The 19,617-nt window shown below is 43.9% G+C and overlaps 1 protein-coding gene across 2 annotated transcripts; it reads right to left on the reverse strand.

Annotated features, from left to right (window-relative positions):
- Positions 1–892: 892 nt before the first annotated feature.
- ITGB3BP (integrin subunit beta 3 binding protein) lies at positions 893–19,593 on the reverse strand. Of its 2 annotated transcripts, none has more exons than XM_063166273.1 (9): positions 19,527–19,593; positions 15,153–15,195; positions 12,357–12,471; positions 10,039–10,111; positions 9,222–9,300; positions 8,402–8,495; positions 7,276–7,335; positions 2,149–2,269; positions 893–1,769 (listed from the first exon to the last, which is right to left on the reverse strand). In XM_063166273.1, the coding sequence occupies exons 1-8, from the start codon at positions 19,529–19,531 to the stop codon at positions 2,160–2,162; spliced, it is 579 nt and encodes a 192-aa protein (XP_063022343.1). In that variant the 5' UTR covers positions 19,532–19,593; the 3' UTR covers positions 893–1,769; positions 2,149–2,159. The 2 variants fall into 2 exon arrangements, with proteins under 2 accessions (XP_063022343.1, XP_063022344.1); XM_063166274.1 differs by having other exon boundaries at positions 10,039–10,108; positions 19,527–19,591.
- Positions 19,594–19,617: the final 24 nt, after the last annotated feature.

The following is a 19,617-nucleotide window of genomic DNA, read 5'->3' on the forward strand; positions in this document are numbered from 1 at the left end:
TTTCCCTACACTGTAACAGTTCCTTATAAAGCAACAACACTTCCATCTTCTCACAAGGATTCAGGATTTTCTGACTCTTAACTGTGGCATGCAAGAGCTCTGCCCACAGCACGGCCTTTCTGCAAGTGTGGGCTGAGGGGACAAGAAAGGAACACAAACTGGGAATGTTTGTCTCCAGAGGCTGTGAAACCCCAAACCCACCGTGTTTTCCCCAAGGAACGGCTGCCTGAGGAAGGGCTGGACCGTGGGACAGGAAAACGAGGGTGGATGGCAGCAGAGGGGCCCAGGGTCCCATGAGCCCGGGCCATCCTTCCCATAGCCAAACATTAGTTGTGGGTGTATCCCTTTCCTTTGTCCTTGAGGTGGCCTCGGGGGGTGATAAAGTGAGAGTCACCCGATCCACCTTGTGTGGAACTGGAAATGGTTCTTAACAGCCCCAGCTGCTTGGGAGGCAAAGGCTGGCACGGCAGGAGGTCAGAGGCACGGAGGGCTCCGAGGCCGGGCTGTGCGTGGGGGGCTCTCCTGCTCTGCTGTGCAGCTCCCATCCCCTGGAAGTGCCCCATTTAATACCTGCCACGGGCAGCTCTGCTGTGCCTCGCTGCTGCTTTGCTCTTGGCTCCTGAACAGTTTGATGCTCTTCTTCCAGGGCTGCCCAGAACAGCTCGATTCAGACCAGCACAGTTGGTTCCAGACTCTTCTCAGATCAATAATTATTTCATTTTCAGCTCCAGAGGTTATAGCCTGGCTGGGTCAAAGCCTGCAAAGGCAGGGCTGGGGCATCTCACACACAAAAACACCCCCAGCTGAAAGCCTGGCAGAGCAGGGAAATGAGAACAGCTGCCACAACTCCCTCAAACCCTTCCTAACCTTCTTCCCAGTCACACTGCACAGGCAAAGTGCAAAATCATTTTTATTTATTGAAAACTCCCAAACTTGAGCGTGTGCGTGCTCAGCCACACCCTGAACACCTTTATCTTGCTGGTGCTCAGAATTTTACTTGTAAAAATCAGTTTATTTGAGGATGGGACTTTGCAGTGGTAGAAAGGACATTCAAGTGTTTGTGTTTATGCTGGACTTTAATAAGAATAAATAGTTTTACTGCACTTTTTCAGCCTAATTGCAAGGATTTGAGAGGCAGGGGATTCACTTGGCTGGAGGGGTGAGGCTGAGGAGAAGGAAAGAAAAAAGCAGTTGGTTTATAAAAAAGGTTGGTTTATATAAAACAGCATTAAATGCCAAAACTAAACTCAAATGTTGACCTAAAAGCAAAGGTTACCAGAGCCCTGTGTTAATGCTGGGTCAGAGGCTGAGGCCTTTTCACCCTGGGGCTGGGGCTGACTTTACAGGAAGCCTCGTGTGGGTGACAGATCTGTCCCCAGCCATGGCAGCACCAGCAGGGAAATGTTTGCAAACAACTAAAACCCACCCAGGGTGGCAATAATGAATTGCTGGCACTGCAGAGCTCCCCCAGCCCAGAGCCCAGGCAGTGCTGGAGGAGCCCTCAGAGCCCAGAGCAGCAGCCCCAGGGCACAGGGCTGCACAGCACCCGGGTGGATTATTTACATTGAGATTATCTGCTTGTGCACATTGTTAAGTTGAAATAGATGCCAGAAATGTTATCTGGACGTGCACCTGCCCGGCACAGCGAGCGCTCCCCAGCTGGGATTTGCTGGGGAGATTGGTTTACACTCAGCTCTTCGCTCCTTTTAAGTCCAGTCCAGCAGATGGAGAAGTTTGGGTTGATGTGGAATGCATTTTTCACATAATGCCTGTGGGGAGATGAGGAATGACTAAAATAAATAGCAATTAGGCAGCAGCATCATCCTGCATGGATCTGTTTGGAGTTATGGATGTGGTGTCCAGTAAAACACACACAGAGCATCAGGCAAGGCAGGGCACCAGCCCCTCTGCCTGGAGCTGCAGGACACTTGGGGATGTTCTAAGGAACAAGGACAAGGAGCCAAAGCAGCAACAAGTTGAGGACAAACAGCACAGGATGTTTCACTGGGGGAGCAGAGCTTCTAGAAAAGCTCTTTGCTGCAGTGTTCAACAAACCAGGAACAAATCCCACGGCAGAGAACACCTGATCCCCCCCAGGGCAGCCTGCAGGACATCCCAGAGCTCTCTGCACATGGTTACAAGGAGTACCTTGGTCCTGGTCACTCTGGCTGTGCCTCGGTGCTGGGTGTGACTGGGAGCAGCCCCAGGGGCTCCTTCCTTCTGTCCAGGAATGAGGTGAAGAATGCAGCACTGCCAGCCTGGATGTGCTCTGTGAACAAGGAAAACACAGAAATGTAGTGTGTGATAGACAGCAGTGGTGTGATGGCAGAATTTGTGCAAATCCTGCCTCACACACGAGTTAAATGAGTTGCTGTGGTGGTTAAAGAACCCAGCACCCTTTTTTCTTCATCCATGGTGTCTCAGCAGGGATTTCAGAGCTTGTCCTGCTGAGTGGCTGCACCTGTGATCCATCACTGGCAGTGATGGCAAAGCAGAACTGAATGTGCTACCAGGACGAGAAGCTGGTGCTGCCTTTTGCTGTCAGTAATAAAAGAATAAGTAAGAATCCCCAAGGGCTGTGCCAGCAGAGCCCAATCAGGGACTGCAGCAGGAGAACTCCCACCCCTGGATCACCCAGAGCTACGCCTGGATCACCCAGAGCCACCCCTGGATCACTCACAGCCACCCTTGGACCACTCACAGCCATCCCTGGATCACTCACAGCCACCCCTGGATCACCCAGAGCCATTCCTGCATCACCCAGAGCTACCCCTGGACCACTCACAGCCACCCCTGGATCACTCACAGCCCATCCCTGGATCACTCACAGCCACCCCTGGATCACTCACAGCCACCCCTGGATCACTCACAGCCATCCCTGGATCACTCACAGCTACCCTGGATCACTCACAGCCATCCCTGGATCACTCACAGCCATCCCTGGATCACTCACAGCCCACCCCTGGATCACCCAGAGCCATTCCTGCATCACCCAGAGCTACCCCTGGACCACTCACAGCCACCCCTGGATCACTCACAGCCACCCCTGGATCACTCACAGCCATCCCTGGATCACTCACAGCTACCCTGGATCACTCACAGCCCATCCCTGGATCACTCACAGCCCATCCCTGGATCACTCACAGCCCATCCCCGGATCATTCACAGCCACCCCTGGGTCACCCACAGCCACCCACACGTGGGGCTGGGCTGGGTGAGGGTGAGCAGTGCCTGGGACAGGCACAGGACAGTGTGCAAGGGCAGGAGGAACTCAGGGAATGGGAACACGTGGGGAAGGCTCTGGGGGCAGGTGCCTGTGGGTGCCACATGTCCCTGCAGAGATGAGCAGCTCTGCTGGAGCACCCCAGGGCTGCTGGCTCTGGGCTGTCTGAGGCAGAATTCAGGACACTGAACACACAAAGGGCATTTCCAGCAGCCTGAGCCCCTCAGCTGCACACAAACCCCATGGGCAGGGGGCTGCTGGGGCAGGGCCCCCTCAGCTCTCCCCAGCTGTGACCCCATGGATCTCACACTGCCAGGGAGTGACTCCAGCACTGCCCCCGGGCTCACAGCCCAACCCGGAGCTGCCCTTGGACCACACAGGCACTGAAAGGGCTCAGTCCCCCAAGTTCCCTTTCCCCTCCAAGTTCCCCCATCATCATCTCCCAACTTGGCCTGCTTTAAAACATTTACAGATCTAAAAAGCAGAGAGAAAAAAAATGTTCACCTGTCGGGTGATATAAAACCAATCTTCTACTAAATGTGCCAGAATAATTTTTCTCCACCTCAACCACAGTTAAAACCTTCAGTCTATTCATTACTGTCTTTTTATAGTATTTTTATTTAATAAAACCTATTAAGACTACCATACAAATCTCTTTACTTATGCTTTTATCTTTTAACTGATCAATTTTTATATTGCTGACATCCCTTCTTCACCATTTGCTCATTTAAAAATTCATAGTACATGAGCTATGTCTCTGGAGAAAACGTCTATAAAATTTGTTACAGCTGGCAAATGTGTATGAGTCAGTGATAGCACATGACTAAATGCTTCACAGAAAATAAAATTTGTTTCTGTAGTAAGCAGAACTGTTTAAATGTTATTTATTTTTATGTTTCAAAGAAAATATATTGTGAAGTGCTGCATTGATTTAATACGCAGCAATGTCTGTGTACACGCTGTACCGGGGAAATTTATGAAACCTTTGCACAACTCCTTTAATTGAATTTTCCAAATCTCTCACCACACACAAATAATCAATATCTTCTGCAGAGAAAACCAGTCAGAATTATTACAGTCTTTCTTTTCAATTTTGTTGTCATCAGCACATACAGAGCACCTGGATATTTGTAATGTCTGGATAGCAAGTTATTTACACCTCTTAAACATATAATTGCTACTAAGTGAGTCCAAACTAATGTTTCTTTTCTTTTTTATTTAAAATAATTATATTCATGGGAGAAAGCAGTATTTATTCTCATGTAGGAGTTGCTACATGTTGGAAGAACTACAATTCTTTTGAATTTTTCATTAAGCTTAATACTCTAAACTAGATCCACCAGAATTAAAAATTCATAGCTGTTGCATCTTTAGAAAGGCACGTAGGAAAATAGAGTGTAAAAACAAGGGTGAAATCTGGGAATAAATGGGGCTGACGCCTAAATCTAAAATGCAGGTTGACAGTTCTCTGTGTACTTGTCTGGGGCCTCCAGTCATATGTCTCATGTGCATTTCTGGATCTGCCACTGCAGTTAATGGCTTAATATTTCATCTGCATAGCCCAGGGTGCTCCATCACTGCAGAGCCTGGAGCTGCCCCCTCTCCTTCCTCCCTTCCATCCCCAAACTCCTCCTGCTGCTGGGCCCACAGCCCAGGCTCGCCCAGTTTGGAAAATTCAGGGGTGGGTACAGGCCCAGAGCCCCAAATCCTGCTGGGAGGGAGAAGTGGGGGCTCCCCCAGCTCCTTTTCCTCAGAAGATCTCCAAGGAGGAGGAAGGAAAGGTGGGGCAGACACCCAAGTACATCTAAAGGTCAACAAATCTGTTACACTTGATTGGAGAACGATGTGAAAATAAACACCCAACAACCATCAGAGCCAAGTGGTTCAGTCTCAGGACACCCAAATTCTGCACTCAAACTGACACCAAATGGGATAAAGGGTGGAATTCTGTATTTTTACCTTTTTATCTGGTTCAAGGAGGAGCTCTGATTGTTAAGGATGTGTTTCTATTTTGCAGTGGTTGTGAAATGGGATTTATGCTTTAAAATAAATGCAGTTTCCAGAACTGGACTGGCAGGTGGAAACTCAGGAGTTTTGGTCCCTGATTTCTCAGATTTGCTTTCATCAGTGATTTCAAGGGGCAGGAATAAATTCCATGCAGTTAACCCTGATCAGTCTCCTGGAAAGCCACCCCTACTGTCCCAGGAGCCAAACCTCAGCCCCTTGTGTTCACCCAGCATGAAAGCTGGGAATGCTCAGAACTCAGGGAGGATCAGATTTGCCCCTGGGCTCAGCAGGATGAGCAGCCCCACAGCAAAGGAAGTGTTTTTATTTCATCACAGCCTGGCCAGAGTTTTCCTCAGCACTGCAAGTATTTGATCTCTGGAGCACTCTCATGGGCAGCAGCCGTGGTTTGTGCCAGGGGTTTGGGGAGCAAAGTGCCCCTGTCCTTTGTCACAGCCAGCTGGAGCAGCTTCCCCTTTTAGGACCTTCACTCCTGGAATCTCCAAACCTAAAAAATTTTCCTTCAAAATGTGCCCATGCCAACCTGCACATCCACTCTCAGCACATTCTGGACTCCCAGACACCGACTCGATTCATCTCTTGGCAGCTGTTTTACAATTTGCTTACTTTTTGTTCAAAAACATTTTGTTTACTATAAATTCGAGTCATGGGCAAACAATGATGCCCTTTTTCCATGCTGGTCACCCAAAATGATAAAGTGAGCTCTGCACAAGGCTGCCCATTGAGGCAGGAATGTTCTCTATGAAGTTGTTTTAAGAGGAGGTCGTTTATGTAAAGTAAATAAATTTCATGCCTCACCATGTGATGATAATGTGACCTTCCATCTGGACCAAGCCACAGAACAGTCATAAGTTTTAAGCCTTGCCATAACTAATTAAAAATAATTATGAAAAACCCACATCTGAAACTAAAAGGCAAAGAAAAACATCTACAGATGCTTCTCTTTGATCACAAACTTCTCTGCCTCTCCCGCTACTGCACTTTCAAGACTGCAAAATTGAATTTATTCTTTGTGAAAGCAAAAGTGACATTGGAACTTCATCAAAATCGCTCAGCTTGAACTCAGAATTGTCTTTTCCACCCTACCTTCACAAAATGTCTCACCTAAGCAGCCTTTGGGGCTCGGGGCTGCTTTCTGGAGCAGAGCTGGAGCTGCAGAGTGTGTGGTGAGCAGCAAGGAGCACAAAGGCAGCAGAGAGGGCTCCCAGCACTGGCAGCCCTGGCTGCAGCAGGAGCACACAGGGAGCTGTAAATCAGCACCTGCACACTGCTCAGATCAGCCCCATTCCCTCCCAAGGGCTGGCACTCCTTTCCCCCTGCAGCTGATCTGCTGCAGCCCAGCAAACCCAAGCTTGATCAATTTTCTGTCCTTTAAGAGAATTCCCCACAGCAGAGATGCCACCACTGCTCCTGTTCTGGGTTTGCTTTGCTTTCAGATGGAAAATGGGAAGGTAACAGAAATATCAGAATATCCCTGGGGGAGGTTGTTGGTTTTACTGAGTGTGAGGGAATTAAAGTGTCCTGTGTGTGTCCCCTTCCCTCCTGCCAGGGCACCAAAGCAGCTGGGGATGAAACACCACCAGCTTCCAATATTTCCACAGCACTGGTCATGAACAAACCCCAGAGCTGGGATTTCACAGCCCCTGGAGTGGGTGAAATGCCCCACAAAATACACAAAGTGAAAAAGGTTTTGCTGCAAGGTTGTGACACTGAAAGCACAGTGGGAGGGAGGAGGATGAGGAAGAACAAGGAAAATTGGTATGGGAAATCTTCTGGACCATGCCACAAGTGTAAGGCCATGAATGATTCCTTCTCCTGCACAGTCTCATGGGGCAATACCCAACACAATGAAAATAGCAGCAAATATTCAATTTACATTTGCAGACCATTCAGAAGAAACACATTTGATTATCATTGTTTTCATATCCTAAAGGTTTCCCAACTCATTGCAAGTGAAAAGGACTGAAAAGAAATCAAGGCAAAGGAATCAAAGCATCTGTTACACAGAGTTATGAAGAGTTCCTTACCTCGGGCAGGGACTTTTCCATAGTTTGCTTTCAACAGCTGCAGTTTTTCTGCTTGACTCACTAGTGAAGAAATAAATCCAAAATCAACAAATGTTGCCCCAGAGCTTTCAAAGAAAATAATACCTCTGCTGCCTCTTTCACTTTCAAAGCATTTCAAGGAAAAAAACCCTCTTGCCTATGTAACTGTGCTCAAAAAAATTAACAAAAAATTTCAAAATTCAGAGAATTCTGACAAGTTTTGCTTCCAAGCCTCATCCCACATTTTGTTCCAATTTTTTTTCCTTCTAGTGCTGCCATGGTTCCTAATTCAGAGATGGGGGAAGGATGCTTCCTTCCCAAGGAGCTGAGGGAAAGAGTGGACACAGGAGTGGCAGTAAGAGGTCTGAGCTGTCGTTTGGGCTGTCTGTCTGTCTGTCCCACCCCGATGGAACCCAGACTGTGCCCAGGTAACTCCACGGTGGCTCAGAAAGGATCTGGCACTACAGCAGGGGAAAATGGAATGAGTTTGGAATATGAGTTAGAGAAAAAATGGTGACTGAAAGACCAGCATGTGATGCATCCATTCCACTGGTTGGGGAGAAATTTTCTCTGGTACCTGTGGCTTTACTGCCCACCTATTCCCAGCTGCAAAAAGCAGCATCCAGGCTCTCCAGGTTTGCTTTCTGGGCTCCTTTGGAAAAGCATTTCAGATGTGGCAGCTGTGGAGTGCCCTGATCCCAACACAACAAGCATCTGGAATGTCCATCATCTCAGGACACATGAATAGAGATTTTTAAAGCCTGGAAATTTATATTCAGCCTAATCCTGCTGACAGGCAAACAAACAAACAAACCAACTTCCTCGGAAGGGGAGAAGAAAGGCCAAGCAATCCAAGTGCAAATGTTCAGCCTAATCCCCACCTAAGTACCCACTAAGTATCTCACTATTTACTGAGCATTTCCATAAGTAAAGGTGTTGCTTTTCCAGGCTTGCCCTCCCCAGCCTGCCTGGCTTTTATGTCCCTGCTGGATGCAGGGGACACCTGAAGTGCATTTTTCCTGAGTGCTGGGCAGTACCAAAGGGAACATCTGGAGTGATCCCTGTAAATGTTCCAGGGGGATAAATAAATGTGCTGAACTCTCCTCACCCAGCTCTTGGGTTTTCTGCAGTTCAGCACTCAGGTCACAGGACGAGTGGGAGACTCCGAGGATGTTTTCCAGCTCTCTACTGCCCTCCAAAGCCTGGAAAACAACAATTAAAATCAGCGTTAAATCCCATTCCCAATATCTACTCCTTATCTACAACATACCAAAACCAATTTGGAAATTGTTCATAAGCTCGAAATTCCTCATTTTCTAAATAAACACTGCAATTTAAATATTTTCAATTAGTATCATTGTTTGGTTTTTATTTTTTAAATAAAACCTTGCTCACATGAAATAAATCAGCACAGTCCTCTGAATACACTGAATTATTTCTCAGCTATTGATGCACAGCAATGAACCTTGTGCCAAATTTAGTCAGGAAACAAAATGGGAAAAAAAGAGAGCAGTGATTTGCATTTGAACATGTATTGGACTATTAAATAATGATACTTTAGTGCTAAATTAAATGGTACAATCACTTCAACACAAAAGGATCTTTAATCCTCAAAGACATAAAAATCTATGCAGTTAATTCATATTTTGAGTTATAAATAATAATTGAGAACTACTTCATATTGGTTCTATTTCTGTACAAATTAAAAACTGAGGACATGGAAAAGCAACTCTTCTAGTTTAAAAAAATCCAATAAGTTCTTGAGTTTGTTTGCATTTTCTGGATTTCCAAGTCCAGCTTGCCTGGTTTCAAGTCTTTTATTTGTTTCCCTACCCCTTCAAAGATCAAATGTTGCATATAAAATCCTAATTTTGCTTTCAAATCCTGTATTAGAAGTAGTTTAAAAGACAAATCAGTGTAAACCAGACCTTCAGGCTTGTCAGATTTGCTCTTAGTTTCAGAATTCTGGGCAAGGAATTTCTCACTTGGGAGTGCAGTTGCAGGAACCTGTGTAAAAAAGGTGAAACAATTCCAATTATCCACGTCCCCACTCCCTGAAAATCCATGTTTGCAATGTTTCCCAGAGGTTTTTCTCATTGGAATGGGGATGGATCAGTTCAGCTGTGAGGATTTATATCAGTGTACTGGACAATGTATTTTCCATCTGTAAAATTAAGTGTGTGGAAGTCACATGAATATCAAGTGTGGGTGTTGGTTTAGACATGTTTTTATTTGAATGTTACTGCTGGTCTCCTGCAAAGCTTTTAAAAACATTCTGAATTATTGAATGCAAACATTTCCATATCAATGAGGCCTCTAATTACTCCAATTGTTGTGTAATTCCGGGTTCCTGTCACTAAGAGATGAGGCTGGATGTGTTGACCAAGGGATTCACTGAATCACAAAAGAACCCCCCAATTAATCAATTTACAGTTTTACAGCGGTATAATGTCAATATTTTATTTTCCACTGTTTAAATGTCATCCCAGCAATCTGTCCAGCTCCATCACTTGGAAGACATTATCCCACACTGAAGGAATTTCAGCCTAAGGATGTGGGAAAACATCCAGCAGAGGCAAAAACCCCAGGAAACAAATTGTGAGTTATTGCAATAATGAAAATAAAGAGCTACAACTTCAAACATAATATTTAGGTGAATAAACATCACAGTCATTGCCTGGTGGTGAAAATGAGAAGCAATCAGAGCCCTGCAGCCATAACAAACTCCAAACCGAATGCACTTACACATCGTGCTCTGTTTGAGGCTGCCCTCTCCTGGATAATCCGCTCCTGGATTCGCTCTGCTCGTTCCCATCTCCTCGGAAAAAGAGAAACATTTAGGATAAAAATCAGATGTGGGGTATTTGAAGCACCTGAAGGAGGAGTTGGTGTGAACCTTGAGTGCTGAGTGATCTTTTGAGAAGAGGAAAAACCTCCAAGCTCACTTGGAAAGCAGGATTTGGAATGAACCACACTAAATTATTTATAATTTACACTTTTGGAATTCAAGCTCTCCTCAGTTTCTGGAAACCTTGGGATTACAGCATTAACACCTGGAAGTTGGAATCATCCTGGCAGATAATTACTGTGCTCTTCCAGGAGCTTTTTATCCCATTAACTGCAGATTAACATCCAGCATTATCCTGAAAATGCTGGAATGACTGAGCCATGGAATTCCCATTTCCCTCCATAAAAGCTGCCTGGCCCCAAGTTCATTTCCTAAACATCCACAAAGATTCTGGGAATTGCTTCCAAAGGCTCCAAATGTGCTCTACTGACAATACAATATTCCAGTCTGGCATGTGAGGGATGGGGCAGGATAAATGTGACCTCTGACCACAATAGATACTCTGAATTTGCATGATTTACTCAATTCCCACAGGAATCAGATCAGAACAAAACCAGATTAAAATTTTAGCTTGTCTATCAATACTTGTTCCAGCAATAAAAAAGTCACATCTGACTATCAGAAATGATTTAATTGTGGCTGAAGCTGAAGGCATCACAAAACGTGGGGATTCTGTAAATTCACCTTTAAGTGAAAGATTTGGAATTTACCATGAGTTTAACAAATGTACAGATCCCAGACAGACCTGTGGAATGAGGAGCTTTCCACATTTCACTGTAATAAATCTCCTTCCTGCCGTCTGACTGAAAAAAAGAGACCACACTCAGCATTCAACACTTTGATTTCTTCTAGTTAGATCTAAATTATTACATCCAAGTCTCAGCACTCAAGGATGAATTAACTTTTAATTTTAATATTTTGTAAAACATTTAGAAACACTTCAGGATGACAAAGTGCTATAAAAGTTTAAGCTTTAATACAGTAGCTAAAAGTTAAGACCCTCAAAAAATTCATTTTAAATCTGAGTAGTCAATAGAACTTGGACTTAAATCAGTCATCAATTATCACACAGGTCATACTTTGGGTACTGTGGGATTTTAGAAGGAGAGCAGAAATTGTGGGTTTAAATGGACAGCCTGGAACCTGGGATTTAATAATTATACACCATCTTGTAGGGAAAAAAAAAAAAAAAAGAAGAAGAATGGCAGCAGGACAAAGAATTAGGATAAAATCTAAAATCCTGGAGGGAAGCTCCACTTTGCAGATGCATCAGGAGAGGATGTGGTACAACAGCTAAAATCTGCAGGCACCCAGATAAATTTCCAACAGTGGCTGTTCCACCTTGCTAAGAATATTTTTACTCAACATAATTCATAAATGTTGGTGAGGCCTCAATTACTGTACATAAATTCCAAAACCTCTGGGGAGTAAAAATTCTGCAACCCAACAAGGACCAATGGCTGAAAATTAAAGCCAGACGAATTCAAAACCAGATTTTTTCTTAATGACTAAAATAATTGACAAGGAATTTGCTAACAGCAGAAGTGATGGACTACTACTACTACTACTACTATTATTATTATTATTATTATTATTACTACTACTACTACTAATATTATTAATAATATTAATATTAATATTATTATTAAGACTTAACCATCTTTTCTAGATATTAAGGTTTTTACTTCCTTGTACTGCAAGGAAATGAAAGCTCTATAGGGAAAGATGACAAAAGGTCCCTCTGTATTCTTCTTTTCAAAATAAAAAGTTACACCAGGCAACCTGAGGTTCCTCAATACTTAGAGAGGCCACAACCACAATATTTTTATAATATTTTTACAATATTTTTACACAGCCATAAAAGCAGCTCAGTCTACTGAAAATCTGCTTCTGGAGCAGTCAGAGTCAAAAGCTGTGACCGGGGAACAAAGCGAACATTTATCCTAAAGTGAACTGGAAATAATATCATGATAATCTTACAAAGGTGTGTTTTCTGAGAGCTGATAACATTCAGTGTTATGTAAATTAAAAATTGTCTCACTCAGTTTTATAAACACCCCCAAGATTCACAGTGCAAAAATTGAAGCTTTGAGTCCCAACTTTGGCTTTTCCAGAAGAGATTCTTTGAGAGGGAAAAGCAGAAGGGAGAGAAGTCCCTGAATGCAGGAGGAAGCAGGAAAAGGCTGCAGTGACACACAGGGAATGCCCAGCTCACCCTGTGCTGGGGCACTGCAGGGAGAGGAGCAGAGGCTCAGCTGGCACGTGCCCGTGGTGGGGGAGTAGAAGCTCAGGCTGCTCCTTTTGGCCCTCAGGGGGGTTTCCTCAGGTGCCTGAAACAGAGAAAAATGCAAAAAAATTCCAGATGAGTATTGACAAAACCTCTCTGAACCTTTTTTTTTTTTTTGTTCCCTAATTGCTGGCTTTATGTATTCCCATTATGGAAAGCCCCTGTTAAAAGTTGGGCTGGGCTGACTTGGTGCTCATCAAGCTTCTCCATCACTCTCTCCTCTCAATAAAATTAGTGTGACTCTAAAAAATAAAAAATCCTTTCAAACACTTTGTCTGCCAGGTTCCATAAAGAAAAAAAATATTTTTTCTTTATATATTTAAATTTTTTTCCCAATGATTTAGTTATTCTGGCATGATCACCTCAATGTCTGAGGTTTTTTTAAAGCAGCCAAACCAAGTTATTATTTTTATTCCAGTAATGAGAATTTAAGACACAAATATTTTTAGATTTTAATTGTATCAAAAATTATTTCTAATAATTTTTTAATTTAATTTTTTTAATTGAAAACATCCAAAGTGAATCCCTTAAATCCAAAATTTTGTCTGTGGTTCAGGGTTTCAATATGTCCAATGATATAAGAGGAATTGAACTGAATGATGTTGAAGGATTTGGGCAGAGAAGTTTTCAGAAGAACAAGTCTGCAGTGCTGGAATCAAACTGGGATTATCTGGGATGGGCTCTAGCATGGATGCTGAATTGCAAGGATGAGAAACTGGGATTTTCTGCACATTCCATGTACAGAAATTAAAAAAAACAACCCAAACCCTCACTTCACAACCCCCAAGTGCTGCTGTTGGTCATCAGCAGCGGGACTTGTAGCAGATTTTAAAAGATTTTAATGCTGCCCACTTGCCTCTGCCTTGTTTTAGTCTCAAATACCTTAAATATTTTCACACCTCTCATTTATACTCTTGTTCCAGTCTAGCAGCATTTAAACTTCACCTCATGGAAATTCTCACTCTGTCTTGCCACATTCAGGCAGGTTAAAGAAATGCTTCCAATAATCTTTAAATGAAATATGAATTGAAGTATCAATGTCTATTTAGGGATTAACATGTCATCAAATCTCCTTTTCAACAGAGAAATCTCCAAATATTTCAGACAATTTTTCCTGCTTGAACAGCAGTCACCTCACCCATTTCTGGACATGGATAAGGTTATTTTAAACAAAATTCCTGCAGCACTTAAAAGAACAATTTTTACTTGTCAGTAAGATTTTCTCCTCCAGGAAGAAGAATTTTACTCCAGTTATGCAATTTTTTAATGATACCATGCTAAGATTCCAAAAATCTAAAAATACTCATTCCTGATCTGGTAAATTCATGGTTTTGATCCATGGAATGGGGAATTGTTGATAAAAACAGGGAAGGAATGACAGCAAAGATTAATCATGTATTTCACCCAAACCATGAGTTCACTACTTTCTATTCCTTCTTTCCTTCTATAAAGTCACTTAATTTAAATCTTTGACATGCCTCTATTGCAGACATTGTGTGAACTAAAAATCAGTGTAAAGCCCCATCCCTGAGTCTCCACAAAGTTTCTATCACTCAGGTGGGTTTTTCCTCAGCTCCACAAGGGCTTGACTGCAGGTGAACATGGATTAACTCTTTTTATCTCATGGGAGGGGATGGCTGTAGGGCAGGAACAGCATTCCATGGAATTTCAGCTGGACCATGTATACAAAAATGTTACTGCAGCCCAAGAAACAGCTGCAAAATCACAGTCCCAGATGCATTCTGAGCAGAACAAGTTGGGTAATGGTACTCTAAGCTGCTAATTAAACTGTTAATGATTTATTTTTTGTGCCACTGTGATATTTTGCACCTCTGTTGAAATATTCAAATAATAAGTATCCAGAATTTTTTTAAAAGCCCAATTTCTGCCCTGCTCAATACCACTGAGGCCCCCCAAATATGTGCTGCACGTACAAAAATCTCTTGGCACGGAGATTTATTGGGAGCTCATTTGCTGACCAGCTCTTTCTCCCTGCACCTCTCCAAAATTTCCCTTCCTTTGCACCCTGCCACCCCCCCTGGCTGCAGCAGGAGCCACTGCGGGAGGTGACAAAGTGACATTTGTCACGACATGCTGGTGCCTGGGAGGGGCTGGGGCTGCACTCCCAACCAACAACAGCACCAGTACAATTTTATTTTGGTTGTGCTCAGTGCAGTGAAATTGATGGCAGCGTTAGGGGTTTATTGTTTCATTATGCCAGATTAGCTGAGGGAGGTAATTACAGCCCCGACATGAAAATGCCTTTAATGTTTTCATTTCAATTTTGCAGTTTCTAATATGCAGATTACAGCATTATCATAATTCCATATTGTCACATGTACAATTACATGGCAGAACGTTTGCTTCCCAGGATAATGGAGCTAATTTCTAATAAATGATTTCACCAAGGATCTTAACTCATTCAGCTCTTGGGTAAATAGTGGTGGCAATAACAATATGCACATTTTTCAAGTGATTCATGCAGATGTACATTACTTAACGCCAGGCAGTTCTGTGACAAATGAAATACAATCAATTTTACACTAATATTTGCAGCAGTAATTTTGTGCTTTAAGATTTGCCCAGACAACATCCAATCTGTAACAACATAAAGGCAGCTAAAATGAAATAGATTGTTTATATTCACATTTATTTCTGCACACAGATATACGTACATACATATTTATACAGCCCAGATGGCTCCACACACCAAAAAATACTTACATTATCTTTTTTAACACTGTCCAAATTTAATGCTCTCTTAACCCTGCAGGAGAAAAACAAGGACAGGTTTTATGGTCACGTAGACACAAAGATTTCTGTTAGCAAGGTCTGTAATTGATAATGCTAAAGACAGTTTCCTTTTTTGGTTTCACATTTACTGATGGCATCCAAAGCAAATCCATTCCCTGAATGTTGCTTGTTTAGGAGGATTAATTGTTTGCCTAAGAAAATCTGATTCTCCATTTTATACCAGAGATAAAATCCAGGCACTGAAGTGAAATCATGCTGAGTATTTATCTTTTCTCCAAGGCTATAAACAACAAACCTCTCTCCAAAAGCATTTCCATTTACATACCTTCTGAGCAAGGCTTAGAATTATTTTGCCATTAGTCGAAATAATGTTTAAGACATTTAAGACACAGGTACAGGCAAGGTGAAAAAAGGAGTTTTCCCCATCATTTTAGCTCTTAACATGATTCAGTGCCAGCAGGCTATGACTTAACAGGGGAACAGATGCTCTCTGCCTTTACAGGTCCCCAAACCATAAGAAAGTGTTTGCTTCCATTCTTCCCTCTCCTGATTCAGGAACATGCCAAGCTCTCTCTGCAAAATCTGCTCCTCTGAACTGGATGCCCAGCTGTTAATGGCAACACTGGAAGAGGAAAGCTGAATATTTATAATACTTTATATGGTACAGCTGTCTGCTAAAGAGCAGTCATCAAAATTTTATTGAATGCAGGCGAAATGCTCCAAGGAAAGAAAGGTCAACATAAATTAAGACTATTTTTCCCAGAGACAACTGAAACTTTTTAAGCACGTTCCTAAATCTTAACAATAGTTTAAAGCGTGATGTAAAACGATGAGAAAAAAAAAATCTTTGTAAGAACAGTCCCCAAGAAACATATATATTATACTGAATTAAACAAGGTTTGGAATATACATCATATTTCAAGAACTTAGTTCAGTTTTCATCTTGGAAAAAGAATGTTTTGCCTTGTAAGGAATTTAGATGACCTCATTCCAAACATATCCTTTTCAAATTTATGCTGCTATTCCAAAACTGTAAATTAAAGGATTGGGAAAATAGAATGGAAACACATCTTTGATCTGTAACTCAGGCAAGGGTCTTATATGAAAACTGTTTTACAGCTATCTCTATTACAAAAAGGGGAAAAGAAATATCCTGTCTTTAAAAAGCCAAGTAAACAGGTAACATTTAAATTAAAAAGGCCTCTGAAATCCTGGCCAAAGGGCAGCAAAGCTGCAACAGTTTGATGGAATTCTTTACAATGTATTTCTTTTTTTAAAGAGAAGCCCATATAGCTCAAGGAATCCCGACTCCATTACAGCTTCCAGCTCGTGGCAGCAGAGAAATATTCCATTTATTAATGCACCCACACTGCAGGGATGCTCTGGGGGCCAATGCATTTGCATGTTCCACCAAGGCATGTTCTGATGGAAGTTTTTATGGCAGGTGTCAAAAGGAGCTGAAAGCCAAAGGAAATCAGGAGCAGGATCACAGCTGTGGGATGAAATAAATGAGAAACTACATGAAAATCCCACTAAGTTATAAACACTGAGAGCATTTCTTGGGGGAAAGCTGGGCACTGATGAAAGCCTCGTTCTTTGAAGTCTGTCAAATATTGTGTACAGCAACAGAGCAGCACACAGCCCAGATTTCTCTCTGCAGGCACCCTGAACTGTGGGGGCAGAGAGGGAGCCTCATTCCAAGCCCTTCAACGCTGGAAAGAGCTGGAATGCTGTACTGGAAAAGAGGATTTTAGCTTTAGGAGATCAACCTTACCTTGTGCCACCCAACAGCCCGCCTTGCCTGGGGGCTTGTTTTCACTGATTGTCTTTCCATAATGTGAGAAGTTAAAGCAAAATAATTTAAAATTTCTGTTCCACGCAGACCCCTGAGACTAAATTCATACCAGTTCCTCACATGAAAACCCTGTTGGCTGAACTGTCCTCTCTCAGATCTTCCAGAAGAATGTGGGGGAGAAAACAATACATGCAGGCAGAATTCCTCAAGTATTTTAGGAAAAAACATGAAGAGTACCACTTATAGTTTGTTTTTTTTTTTGTTTTTTTTTATATAGCTCACTTTGCCTGTGGTGCAGAACCAATGCCAGAGTGGAGCAAGAAAAGGAGACAAAAAGATGGGGCACTTGTGGTGAGAGTATTCAACATGAGTTTCCTACCCCTGAATTAGCCTAACAAGGCTTAATTTATTTTGTTAATCATGCAGAGTATGATGGCACGTGTTTACAGCCAGCTGTACAACCTGCAGTGATTATTTTGTGCCTAATATTTATCAGGTTAAAGAACTTTCTTTATTCATCTCCAGAAGCTCACAATGAGCAGAGACACACAAGAGCAGCACCAGACTTACATGACTTGATTAATTACTTATTGCTTGATAAATTGCAAAATATAGGAGAAAAATGAGCAGGATTTATTCCCACTGGAGACAAAATGAAGAGATACAGCCTGATGGGAAATGGACATGGGGGTGTCATGCCCTGATCTCCACAGGCCTGCAATTCCTTCCCACCTCTCTGCACCTGAGTGTGTGTGAATCTATAATTTAGTCACTGCTGTAATTGTAGTAAATCCTGTTGAATCACTTTATAAATATTAAATCAGTCAGTGATTAAGTGCTGCTAAACTCTTTTGCACCTGTATCTTTTGTATCCATATCCTTGTCTCTGTGACCCTTTTGTATCCCTGGTCTCCAAGTAAATCATTCTGAATTGATTCTAATCCCGTTTTCCTGTGTATGCTCCATCTGTGTAGGGAGCAATAGAGTGAACCTTGCCATCAAACTCTGTTGAAGCCACACTTTTACAAATTCATACCAAAACCTGCTTTTTTTTGCCAATCCCTTTAGTGGTGGCCAAGGGAGGGGTCAGAGGATGGACCAGGCTTTGCCCAGCAATGGGACAAGATGCAGCGGGCAGAAAATGAGTTCCACCTGGCTGTGAGGAAGAAATTCTTTCCTGTGCAGTGACTGAGCACTGGAACATGTAGGGGGGATAGAATATAAGTAAATAAAGGTAGTATAGAATGTAATCTTACCCCCTAAAGAGTTGCAGCTGAGCCAATTATTAAGGATTAGGAGCAGGCCTCATGTTACCAGGCCACAGCTGTAGCCAATAAGAAGAGTGTTATAAAAGAGTGGGGTGGTGGGAACTGGAGTCAGTTGGCTGCTGCAAGGACAAGGAAGAGTCAATGCATAGAGGAGCTGCCTAAAAGAAACATCAAGGAGGTATGAAACTCTAGCAATATGGAACTCTTGCAATGTAATGTAAAGGAGCTTTTGCAATATAATGACAACAGGAACAGATTGTTCAGAGATGTGGAGTCTCCCTCACTGGACATATTTCAGACCTGCCTGGATGCCAGCCTGTGCCATGGGCAAGGCATGACCCACTGTGGGTCCTTTCCAAACTGAACCATCTTGTGATCCTTCTTCTTCCCCCTCTCCCACAGAGCCCCACGGGTGTTATCTAGGCTATGTAGAGATATAGAATCAGAATAATTGAGACTGGAAGGGATCTCTGGAGCTCATCCAGTCCAAACCCCTTGCCAAGGCAGGGTCACCTAGGCTTCTCCAGAGATGGAGACTCCACAGCCTCCCTGGGCAGCTGCTCCAGAGCTCTGCCACCCTCAGTGCACAGCTGTTGTTCCTGATGTTGAGGTGAAAGTCTTTGTGTTTTAGTTTACGGCCATTTCTCCTCGCTGAGTACCTGTGAGCAGAACCGCCCACGACCCCTCAGAAGTGCAAAATCCAGAAAGGATCCCCCACAGCGGCAGCGCCGCCCGGCCAGCCCCGCCCGCAGCGCTTCCCCCGGAGCCACCGCCGCCAGCCCTTCCCGGTCTGTTTCCATTGGGAAACAAATCCCGCCCCTCGCCAGCCGCTCCAGGAGCCACCGCCGCCAGCCCTTCCCGGTCTGTTTCCATTGGGAAACAAATCCCGCCCCTCGCCAGCCGCTCCAGGAGCCACCGCCGCCAGCCCTTCCCGGTCTGTTTCCATTGGGAAACAAATCCCGCCCCTCGCCAGCCGCTCCAGGAGCCACCGCCGCCAGCCCTTCCCGGTCTGTTTCCATTGGGAAACAAATCCCGCCCCTCGCCAGCCGCTCCTCCCTCCCGGGCCCGCTCTGAGGGCGCTTCTCCCCTCACGGAACGCGCTCGGGAGCCGCGGCGCGCCGGGAGAAGCGCTCCCCTCACGGAGCCTGCGGGAACCGACCCGCTGCCGTGAGGGGACGGGGGGAGAGGAGAGAGCACAGAGAGAGGCGAGAGAACAGAGGAAGGGGGAGAGAGAGCGGACGGAGAGGGAGAGCAGCGCTGCCCCGCTCCCCAGACACCTACGACATCCCGCAGCCGTTCCCGCCGCCTCCGCTTCGCAGTTCCCGCCGTGTGCCCGCCAAACGCCGCCGGCTGGAAACGGCGCCGAGAGCAG

This window comes from Melospiza melodia, chromosome 11, assembly GCF_035770615.1.
Source record: "Melospiza melodia melodia isolate bMelMel2 chromosome 11, bMelMel2.pri, whole genome shotgun sequence".
Lineage (NCBI taxonomy): Eukaryota > Metazoa > Chordata > Aves > Passeriformes > Passerellidae > Melospiza > Melospiza melodia.